The sequence below is a fragment of the Condylostylus longicornis genome, unplaced genomic scaffold, assembly GCF_029603195.1.
Source record: "Condylostylus longicornis isolate FDR11 unplaced genomic scaffold, ASM2960319v2 ptg000153l, whole genome shotgun sequence".
NCBI lineage: Eukaryota > Metazoa > Arthropoda > Insecta > Diptera > Dolichopodidae > Condylostylus > Condylostylus longicornis.
The window spans coordinates 746,634-759,442 of NW_026578121.1; the positions used below are offsets into that span (position 1 = coordinate 746,634).

The following is a 12,809-nucleotide window of genomic DNA, read 5'->3' on the forward strand; positions in this document are numbered from 1 at the left end:
ATTTTTATTGTAGTTTTTCTTAAATTTTTACCTAGAATATTTTTTTTATACATATGTTCATGTTGTTTGTAATTTTTTTTTTTGTTTTATAGTATGTGTGTAGTTTTGATTGCATTTTCTTTGTCTTTATGTTTTTCTTTGCTTTCTTTGTGTTTTCAGGGTGCTGTTTTGTGACGTTTTATACAAGAAAGGCAGCGTTAAGAGCACAGGATGCACTTCATAATATTAGAACTTTAGAAGGGGTAAGTATTTAAATTTTTTTTTTTAGATTTACATATATGTACATATATATATATATATATATATATATAATTATAAAACTTGTATAACATATATTTGAACATGTGTAATGAATACCCATAGTAAACCAATAGTTTTTTATTATGCTTTCTTTTAAATGTTAGTTTGTCAATTTTATTTCGAAATTTTTGGAAAACTAAAATGAATGTCAAAAGTTTTTAGTAATTTTTCTATTGAAAGAAAAGTATACAATTAAAACCAAATAACAATAGAGAGAGAGAGTGAGACAGAGCGAGACAAAGAGAGAGAGAAAGAGAATAAGAGAGGAAAATGTTAAGAATACAAAAATTATTGTTTTGTGTCATTTTTGAAACTCATAACTTGTCGTTTTCTTTATGTCATTTTTTTTTTTTGTATTTATGTTCGTATAAATAATTTTGTATTCCGAAAGTTTTTGAATGCTTTCTTGTTAAAATTTCCTTAACAATACGTTTTATTTTTAATTCTGTTGCACATATGCGCTTTTTGTCCGTCCGTAATTTTTGTGTACTCCGAGATTCTCTCAGATTTTTGTCTAATGTTAAAATGTTTTCATAAATTGTTGTACGATTTTTATAAATATTTAAAGAATGAACTTGAACATGTTTCGAACATCTTAAAATTGTTTCGAGTGACTGTAAGTTAAATAAATAATCTCATCCTTTCGATTTATTGAATATTGGTTTTAAATCTCTATGCTCTTAAAGGTTCTCTCGGGTATTTGTTACAAACAGTTTAATTGCACTATTCAATATTATAACAATTAATGTTTGGGAGCTGCTTCCTCTATGTAATCATTATTATGAGCTCCTATTAGCAATTATAACAGAGTCATTTTACTTTCAAATATGCTGTAAAGGTTTCTATTACGTGGTAATAGTACACCGCGACCACGTATAGGATCCATTATGCCCCCCATCCCACCACCCGATCGGGATTCCCCGGCCTTATATATTCGAGGAACTTGTGGAGTGCAGAGGACCGCAACTCCGTTGCTATTTTCATGTTAATTGAAACAATTTTAATTAAGCACTTATAATCATTACAAACATTAGAATCGCTATTAAAAACTTACTTGTAAATCAAATATTTACGGAATATACGGTCTTATACGGTCTTGTAAATCAAATATATACGGAATAATACGGTCTTATAATGTAATTTCTACGAAGTAGAATTAGACTTATTTTTTTTTTTTTGATTAAATTTAAAATTCTAGAAATGAAAGTAATATTTAATATTTTCTTAATTTCAGATGCATCATCCCATTCAAATGAAACCAGCTGACAGTGAAAATCGAAATGGTAAGTTTACAACTTAAATTTTCTCTTTTTTCGATTCATTGAATTTGTATAAATACTCTTACTATAAATTCTCTTAAAAAATCGTAAATACTCTTAATTATAAATACAAATCTGAAATGAAAGTAAACCTTAGAATTGACCTAATTTAATCTATATACCTTTAAGGCAACCCTAATTTTTTAGTTTTTCACAATTAATTTTCTATACATACATACATAATATTAATAGTATAATAGGAGTTATCTATTTAAATTTATAATATATATTATGTAAATGATATGCTCTAATTGAACATTTAGAGCAAAGAGGGTTCCTATATAATATATATTTGCAATATCAATAATAATTATTTCTAATTATATTGAAATATCTAGAATAATAGGGGCAATATAAGTGCTTTATTTTGTATATAATATTGCTAACATATATAACCAATGTTTACATTAACTCTTATATTCATATATAATAACTCTTATATATGAATATGAGTTATTGTAAACATTGGTAGTTTTTTTTTTATGCAGTAATAAGTGCATAATATGGGAGTGAATAAATGGGAACAGAGAACTGGAATTACAACCCCTTATTCGATGAACAATGCACATTTTGATGTATTCTTAAAAAATCCTCAAGCACAATTGAATAAATATCTCCAAAAATATTTTCGCTACAGTCTATTATCATATATTGGCAGAATCTGTGAATTCCCAGTGATCACAAAAAACCCTTAGAATCACTCTATCTCTTCTAGGGCAGCCAGAAAACTCGTTTACAGTTTTTCAAGAGATTTTTTTAAATATCTCCAAAAATATTTTTGCTACAGCCTATTATCATATATTGGCAGAATCTGTGAATTCCCAGTGATCACAAAAACACTTAGAATCGCTCCATCTCTTCTAGTGCAGCCAGAAAACTCGTTTAAAGTTTTTCTAAAGATTTTTTTAAATATCTCCAAAAATATTTTTGCTACAGCCTATTATCATATATTGGCAGAATCTGTGAACTCCCTATTATCATATATTGGCAGAATCTGTGAATTTCTAGTGATCACAAAAAACACTTAGAATCGCTCTATCTCTTCTAGTTTAGCCAGAAAACGCGTTTAAAGTTTTTCAAAAGATTGTTTTAAATATCTCCAAAAATATTTTTGCTACAGCCTATTATTATATATTGGCAGAATCTGTGCATTCCCAGTGATCACAAAAACACTTAGAATCGCTCTATCTCTTCTAGTTTAGTCAGAAAACGCGTTTAAAGTTTTTTAAAAGATTTTTTTAAATATCTCCAAAAATATTTTTGCTACAGCCTATTATCATATATTGGCAGAATCCGTGAACTCCCTATTATCATATACAGCCTATTATCATATATTGGCAGAATCTGTGCATTCCCAGTGATCACAAAAAACACTTAGAATCGCTCTATCTCTTCTAGTTTAGCCAGAAAACGCGTTTAAAGTTTTTCAAAAGATTGTTTTAAATATCTCCAAAAATATTTTTGCTACAGCCTATTATCATATATTGGCAGAATCTGTGAACTCCCTATTATCATATACAGCCTATTATCATATATTGGCAGAATCTGTGCATTCCCAGTGATCACAAAAAACACTTAGAATCGCTCTATCTCTTCTAGTTTAGCCAGAAAACGCGTTTAAAGTTTTTCAAAAGATTTTTTTAAATATTTCCAAAAATATATTTGCTACAGCCTATTATTATATATTGGCAGAATCTGTAGTGCATTCCCAGTGATCACAAAACACTTAAAATCGCTCTATCTCTTTTAGTTTAGCCAGAAAACGCGTTTAAAGTTTTTCCAAAGATTTTTTTAAATATCTCCAAAAATATTTTTGCTACAGCCTATTATCATATATTGGCAGAATCCGTGAACTCCCTATTATCATATACAGCCTATTATCATATATTGGCAGAATCTGTGCATTCCCAGTGATCACAAAAAACACTTAGAATCGCTCTATCTCTTTTAGTTTAGCCAGAAAACGCGTTTAAAGTTTTTCCAAAGATTTTTTTAAATATCTCCAAAAATATTTTTGCTACAGCCCATTATCATAAATTGGCAGAATCTGTAGACTCCCAGTGATCACACAAAACAGTTAGAATCGCTCTATCTCTTTTAGTTTAGCCAGAAACCGCGTTTAAAGTTTTTCAAAAGATTTTTTTAAATATCTCCAAAAATATTTTTGCTACAGTCTATTATTATATATTGGCAGAATCTGTGAACTCCCAGTGATCACACAAAACAGTTAGAATCGCTCCATCTCTTCTAGTTTAGCCAGAAAACGCGTTTAAAGTTTTTCCAAAGATTTTTTTAAATATCTCCAAAAATATTTTTGCTACAGCCCATTATCATAAATTGGCAGAATCTGTAGACTCCCAGTGATCACACAAAACAGTTAGAATCGCTCTATCTCTTTTAGTTTAGCCAGAAACCGCGTTTAAAGTTTTTCAAAAGATTTTTTTAAATATCTCCAAAAATATTTTTTGCTACAGTCTATTATTATATATTGGCAAAATCTGTGCATTCCCAGTGATCACAAAAAACACTTAGAATCGCTCTATCTCTTTTAGTTTAGCCAGAAAACGCGTTTAAAGTTTTTCAAAAGATTTTTTTAAATATCTCCAAAAATATTTTTGTTACAGCCTATTATCATATATTGGCAGAATCTGTGAACTCCCAGTGATCACACAAAACAGTTAGAATCGCTCTATCTCTTTTAGTTTAGCCAGAAAACGCGTTTAAAGTTTTTCCAAAGATTTTTTTAAATATCTCCAAAAATATTTTTGCTACAGCCCATTATCATATATTGGCAGAATCTGTGAACTCCCAGTGATCACACAAAACAGTTAGAATCGCTCTATCTCTTTTAGTTTAGCCAGAAAACGCGTTTAAAGTTTTTCAAAAGATTTTTTTAAATATCTCCAAAAATATTTTTGCTACAGCCTATTATCAAGCGTGTAAGAGTACATAGTATGCCAAAAGCGTGTAAGAATACATAGTACGCCACTAATCGTTATAATCTACTTTGTCTAAGAAAGATAATATAAAATATTGTAACCGCTACTGTTCTATTACATTTGCCACAAAAAGACTTAAGTTTAACTTTTTTTTTTAATGTAATAATTGTGAGTGCTATTGATTTTGCCTTCACAATAATTAAAGTAAGCATTATATAATATTACGTCAGTTTCTAACATATACTCGTATTAATATCCTTAAGGATCAATTATACATATATACAAAAATCGTTCGCTTATATAACAATGTTTATATACCCATATATGGAACAGAAATAGGAAATAAAAGAAACTTTTTTTTTGTTGTTACTATACACAAATTAAAAGAGGTCATTGGTAATGTGAAACTTGCGTCAAATTTGTTCATGAAACTCTAAAATAGAACATTAATAATTACTTTTTAAGTACCTTTTTTACATTTTTTCATTTTTCAGTAAATAGAGAGCAAAATATTCCTAAAATAATAGGGTACCTATACGTACATAGTTATGTTTTTGTGGTGTATATGAATTTTTTAACAAGGGATTTGAAAATTATCTAATTACTATAATTATTGCTTTAAAGTTACCCTTTTTTTTTTCTTTCTGTGTTTATAAATATCCTTTGTTATCCACAAATTATTGTTGTTAGTATACTTATATTTAGAGTCTTATGTAATTAAAAAATATTTCATGTCATCATAAATTTTGAGTTTTTCCTTTTCATTTATTTATGTTTGTGTTAGATTGGCCTTTTGTTAATAAAGCCCATACATACCTTATAACATTTTTGTATAACAATTAAATGGTAATAATTTCTTTCTGTGTACAATTTTGTATATCTCGTTCATTCTGTTATCATAAAGGAAATTTATTCTTAACATTTCAGGCTCACTCTATCATAAGTATTCAACAAAAATGTTTTATAAAAATTACATAATTGTTATATTTTATTGTTGTATATATAATTATGTAGTTTTAAATGGTGGAAAATTTTATGCCTTTTATATACATATACTATTTTCTATTTGTGTGTTGCGGTCAAAAAATTTTTTTTGTATTTGATTTGATACTAAATAATTTTAGAATATTACATATTAAAATTTTATTAATAATTTTTGGAAACTTGGAAGTTAAATGGATAAAATAATCAAATTTGTAAAGATTGTAAATATGATCAGAGCCGGATTAGGAGTGCTAAATTAATGTTATTCCTCGAGTTTGAACAAAATACACGGCACCAAATAGTTTAAATGAGACTAATTTATTGGCCCATTCATGTGCATCTACTCGTCAATATAACTACTCATAAGAAATTGATCTATTGATGTAGTCTGGAGTGATTCCGTTTTATATAAAGAAATCTTTTGTTTTCCATTTTCTTAAGTTCAAACCTAAGACTTAAGGTTTTTTTTAAGAATTCCATTTTTAATTATACACCGTATATTGCATAATTTTTGACTATAATAACAAAATATTCTATTTTTTTTTCTCCTTTTTCTACTCTCTTTGGGAGTATAGGGCATCCATAAAGCTTCTTCGTCTGAACTTGTTGCGCGCAAGTAGCTTTATTTCAAGCCACGATTTGTCAGTTTCTTCAATTTCTTTCTTTATTTCAATTTCTTCTGTTTACCCTCAGGGTTCCACTTTAAGGGCCTTCTCATTGTATAAACAATCAATTTTTATTTTTGGCCGATATTTCAGTCCACGGTTATCAGAAGATTAGTATATAGTATGTTGTCTTTAAGTTGAAGGCTTCTAACACTATTAATATATAAATAGTATGAGTTCTTATTTAGATCATAATGGTGTTTTTCGCCTTACTGTTTATTTTAAAAAGACAAGGATGGAAAACACTACCTATTTTTAAATGTTGTTTACTATTAGTTGAGCTTTTATCATTAATTGTATCGAATGAAAAAGGTCTTGATTTTAAATTTGATTAATTTTATGAGGAGCTTCTTCTTTTTTTTTCAATAATTGCAATTTTATTTTTATTACAGGCACTATTAATATCTGTTATTAGTTTTCCCTCGTTAATTACACCAATACGCCCCTGTTTATTTGAATAATTTCATAATGTTGACAACATTTTAACAAATATTTATGAAATGACTTATAATAGACCTAAAAAACCTCTACTTTTCCATATTCCGAAAAATGTTCATCATACATACAAAATATAGAAAATTAACACAAATATTGTAAATACTTATTTTTGGAAATGGCATAATAATTAAAAATATTTTTGGTTTAATTTTGATTGTACAACTATTGTACATACGTACATACATTGTGTTATGTATCCTGATTGAAAGAAAAAAAAAAAGAAACAAATTTAGATCAAATATGAAAACTAATTTAAGATAAAACTCTATTATTTTTATTCAGTCAATTTCAAAACCAAAACAATTTTTATTAAGTAATAAAAACAATTTCTATCAATGTAATGCACGAGCACTACAACCGTCGATAACAATAGAGGAAAATATTTTTACTATTTAAATTTTCCGATATTTGAAATTGAACTTTTCTAAATATGAGAAAAAAAATAATAACTTTTCTTGTTCTCGTAAAAAAACATGAACAAAAAAGTTATTATTAACAAGTTACAACATTATGGTAATAAACTTGTATTTATAGCTTTTAACATTAAATTACTTAATATTATGGTATTTTATTTGTTTGATATACACTGCTAGTCAAAGTTATTGGTATATTAAGCAAATTATTGTTTTCCAACTAGGAAAACTATTATTTTATTGAATTTTCTATAAATAGAAGACGTCGTTATTCTTTGACTTATAAATTTATTAAGATTTCCGTTTGTGCCAAACAATCTATTACTTATTTATTAAGCTACCAATCTTTATTTGTACCAATCATATTGTACAATGACATTAAATATTTAACTATATTCAACGTCATTGTACAATATCGTAAAATTAATATCGTAAACAATATCGTAAGCAATGTCGTAAAAATGAAATTCTTTTTATTTAAAATTCTGATTTCCCGCGAAATTAATTGTGCACCTCTTCGCATTTAATTTGTTAATTATAATTAATATCGTAATACTATTTATTACGATAAATAGCAATATTTTAATTAATCAGTATAATAATTCTGATACAGAGTGTAAGTTTAATGGATTCCTATATACTATACATTAATGTTCCATATTATGTGTATACTAAATATTTTTGTTTAAATTTCCTGTAATAAGTATGTAACCCTTTTTATATGGTTTCTTACATTTTTGTATATAAAATGTATTTATACACGATTATTTTAAAAATTTGTAGTAAAATATGTTACAAAAAATGTAACTTACTATTTTAGCAATATTATTTTATAGCAAGGATTAAAATATCCTTATCGAATTCATATAAAATATTTGAAATAAATGAAACTATTGTTTTATTCCAAAATATCCATTAATTTAAATCTTAAAAAATAAATAAATACATATGTATACATTAAATACAGAATTGACGACTAAGAACGAATTCATGGTATTTGAAAATTTCCGAATTTTTGGGTTCTTAGCATATACAACGAATTTTAAGTACAATACACCGTTGTTCAAAGGTGAATTACTTGCTGCGACTATTTAATTACGGATACATAAAAGAAGTTATTGGGACTAATATATTATTAGACCCAGATATTTTTAAAATTTTTTAAAGTTGAAATGTTAGATAATCATAATCTTATTAGAATGTTTTAATTTTGTGATATTATACATATTTATAGGAGGAATTCTTATACATGAAGGGATTTCATAAATTTTATTTTAAGTTGAACCTTCTTTATATTAGTTGTCATACATCAGGGGATTTTATAAGTTTCACTTTAAGCTGGATTTTCTTAATATTGGCATAGATTGGCGTTTACTCGGTAAATGATCCCCAGTTGACGACATACTAAATGTATAATCTATATATTTCAAAAATATTCACAATATAGCCGAGAATAAAATAGGATAAGACTATGAAATAATAAAATATCTATTGTATGGTGCCGTATAATAATTTTACAATTGCAGTTTCTGTATTATATATATATATATATATATATGGGTTTACAAATTTTTAACCAAAAATGTATAATTTATCTGAAAAATTCTCCTTTGTTTCAAAATTCATTTCAATTTCAAAAAGTTTATTTTCATATTTTTTTAATTCCATTTTATATTTTTTCGGTTTTTTTTTATCTTTTCCTTTCATTTCATTTTTAAGGTTATGTATTTAAAATTCAGTTCTATTTTTTTAGTGCTAGAAAAGGAGCACTTGTATAATATTATGAAAAGTTGACTTTTATTAAAATGACCACATTATCGAAAATATTATAAAGAAAAAATATTGTATATATAAACTTGTATAAAATGTATGTGTATATTGTATGTATATGCATTCTTGAATACGAAATATTCATAATGTGACCATAGTATAAAAGTTTAAATAATCTACATATGTATGTATTGTATTATCTGTGTACAATTCGATATTATAAGGAAGAAGAGAAATGATAGAAGAAAAAAAAAATTTGAAGAGAAACTGGGATCGTCATTGTGTCTTTATGCTACTGCCATGCTACTGGTATTTTTCTTATTTAAGCAAATTTTCTCTTATTTTCTCTTTGCAGTTCACGGAATTTTGGAGTATTAAAAATTTATAGATTTTAAAATCTTAGAACAAAATTTCTTTCCAATTGATTCGCCTCCTAAAGTCGATCAATGTAATTCAAAATTATTATTTTAAGAGTTCTTCTGAATGTGTAAAATGACTCATAAAATTACTCTCTCCACTCGAAAATTACATTACACAAATATTCGATACTTACACACTTTCCTCTCACATTCCTCTAGACGTACTGCATTTATAAAATTTAAGATGTGGTCACTATAAAAATCACATATACGGTTGGCAATAGTGAATTGTTATCAAACAAATTTTATGAAATTTTCTAGATTAATTATATACAAAAGAAGGATAAAAAGAAGATAAAAACTTGCAATTACAAAAGAAAAATGAAAAAAAAAATTAAAAATTTTTTAAAATAATAAAAAATAATTCAAAAAATGACCATAAAATAAGAATAAACAACCACTAGAATTGGGTAAAAATTATTATTCCATCCGTTTAAATTTTTTTTTATTCTACTTTTTGTGTTCTTCTGTTATACCATATACCAGATATAGTTTGTTACACGAAAAAGAAAAAATTAAAAATTCACAACTAAAAATAACTTTTTGAATAGTCGCCGTCATGCAGTAAGCACCAAAATTTTTATTAAATTTTACGATATTCAATAAAATATTCAGTACCTTATAGTTAAAAAAAACACAGAGAAAAACCAAATAAAATAAACAAGGAAAAATCTCTCCCAAAATATATATATATATGTAGATATATATAATACATAAATCTCTTATTCCTTCGAGAGGCTTACACTCTTGTTAAATTTTCTGTATAGTCAGGTACCTACCGTGTAGTCAGGTATTTTGTTTTTATATTCACGTTGGAAAATTTTATTAAATTTTCCATGTTTTTCTTTCACTTGTTTTGTTTATAATTTCACTAAGTTTATTCGCATATTATATAAAAATCGTAACGTGTGTAATTGTTGGCTAAAAATTACATGTATGCTTGTAAAATGGGTGAAAGATACCCACAAACCTATTTTTGTGTTTTTTTTTTTTTGTTTAATGAATTTATGAATTCTGTTAAATGAAAAGCACATAATAATAAAGAAATAAATATTATATTATGTATTCTAGGTGTATATAGAAGTAAATATATTTATATTTCCAATATATAATTGTATATGTTAATGTCTAAGTATATATACATACAATTGTGATTATTTCCATTAAGGATAAAAATTAATGTATGAACTTAACTAAAATTCATTAATATATTTGTTGCGTTTATTTTGACAAAGGTTGCCATATGTATAACCATTTTGTGGCAGGATTTTAAATAATGTGCTCTGAAAAATTATTTAAAATATTTGATAATATAAGTGACGTTTTTAAATTATTTTAACCTTTTTTTACTATAACATTCATATAGTTTTGTTCTCGAATGTTGCAAAACTATTAGAGATAGAGGAAAATGTTATATATGGGGTTACCTTTAGACCTCATGATAGCGCATCGAAAAAAAACATGATAATAACAAAAATTTTCGAGAAATTTCGAGTTTTGTAGAAAAAAATTTGACAAAATGACTTTGACAAAAATTCTGAATTTGACGTGCGGTGTTTCGAAAGCTGTGGCTCAAATCAAATTAAATGTGAGACCGATATAAAGAACAATTAGTCGCCTGTAAAACAAGCTCCGGATGATTAATCTATGTCATATGATTCAGAAGTTATAAGCATTTATTTATATGCAAGAAATATCTGGTACCTTTTTTTTTTATAGGCTGTAGCTCGAAAATAAGTACATCTGCAAGCCCCTCACCCTCCCATACAATTTTTTGCTGGAAATCGATCAAAGAATCATCCATGAAATTATTTGCCACCTTATGCGAAGGGTGTTCGTATATACATATATGGATTTATAAAACGTATTTCTTAGAATTGAACGAAATTCTCATCATATGAAATGTTGACAAGATCGATAGAGGCAGGATTTTATTATAATACGAGTATACGAGTATAACGTATTTACTATTGCAAATGTGTCAATATTTCTTAAGACTTTTCATTTCAATAATGATCAAAACACAAACATAATTATAATATTATTTCTAATTTGGCAACCTTTATTATAATTATTTTTCAATTAAAATATAACGGGAAAGTCGAAACATAAAAATCAATTAAGAATAAATAATATTATACAACATAGTTTGGGTGATATAGGTGATGTCCTATATTAATGGGTACCCAAAATATTTATAATAGGTGTAAACTGTTGTTTTTTTTGGGAAATACAAGAAAAAAAATTTTAGACATACAAACAAAGCGTAAAATATTGCTGTTATAATTAATTTTTATTAAATTTAATTTAAAGAACAATTTTTTTCGGTTAAAATTTGTGTAAAATGAGGAATGTTAAATTAAATACAAAGGGAAATTTAAATTAGAATGTGTGAATATTAGTGTTGCCACCTATATTCTTTAATATATTCGCTTGCTTCCGATTTATGACCGATAACCATTCACATTTCAATTTAGTTTTAGATGACGTTAGAAATTGTACTTTCATATAATATTCTTCAATATAAAATGGGATGGTATTAATTAACTGAAAATGTTATTGTAACATTGTCAGGATAAAAGGTCAGCTTTAAAAAGAATTCAGTTTTTTCATTAACTACTCATGTAGCTTTGTCTAGATTTAACGCTTCTTATTATTTAATTATTTAATGCCCGCCCATTTATGATATTTTGTTCTCATCTGAATTTTGATCTTGCAATTTGCTTCCTTCTAAGTAGCTTGTCTTTGAAAACACCTTACCTCATCCATTCGATACAGACATTCGATCATTTTTATACTGTTTGTATTTTATAAAATTGGCCTAATTTCGTTCCTAATTAATTAGGTCTATTGGCTCTTTGTTCGTTCCTTTTCATTTCACATATTTATTATTTTTGACTCAATGGGAACTTGAATTTTTTATGAATAACAAGTAATTTTCTTCATTTTAATGTAATGGCTAAATTTCAGCCTTCTAAAATTTGAACACAGATTTTGTTGCAGAATTAGTTATGAAAGTTCATACCGTTATGAACTTTCGCATAATTACTACTATAAAACTGCAACTTGTCATATAACACTTTTTGTTATGAATGAATTCCAGAATTTACAATGTGATTTAAAATTTAATTCATAATGAAACACGCAATTAATTAAAAGTTTTTTCTTTAAACAAAATTGCATTTATATAAATAAATATATTTTATATATAATAATAATGTGTATATACAAAGTTGTGCATATAGATATTATTTGTGCATTGTCCTTTTGAAATCTGATATTATTATAAACCTATAATAAAGAATTACCATGAGAACTATTAAATTTTACATAATTAAGTAACCATAACAAGATCCTAAGGGAACAAGTTAAACCAACTATAATTAAATATTTCATATTATAATTTTTTTTTATTCTTTGATAAATTTATCAATATCAAAATTCAAAAAATGAAAATTAATTTATGCATATTTATAAGTATTGAAATTGACACCAAATTAGT

At 26.0% G+C, this 12,809-nt stretch overlaps 1 protein-coding gene across 2 annotated transcripts in view; it reads left to right on the forward strand.

Moving 5' to 3' along the window:
• Positions 1-12,809, forward strand: part of LOC129615935 (CUGBP Elav-like family member 1) — a 123,795-nt gene that overhangs the window by 40,453 nt on the left and 70,533 nt on the right. For both annotated transcript variants that reach the window (XM_055531365.1, XM_055531364.1), the window contains exons 4-5: positions 160-242; positions 1,535-1,583. In XM_055531365.1, coding sequence (XP_055387340.1) covers positions 160-242; positions 1,535-1,583 — 132 coding nt within the window. The remainder of the gene's footprint in view (positions 1-159; positions 243-1,534; positions 1,584-12,809) is intronic.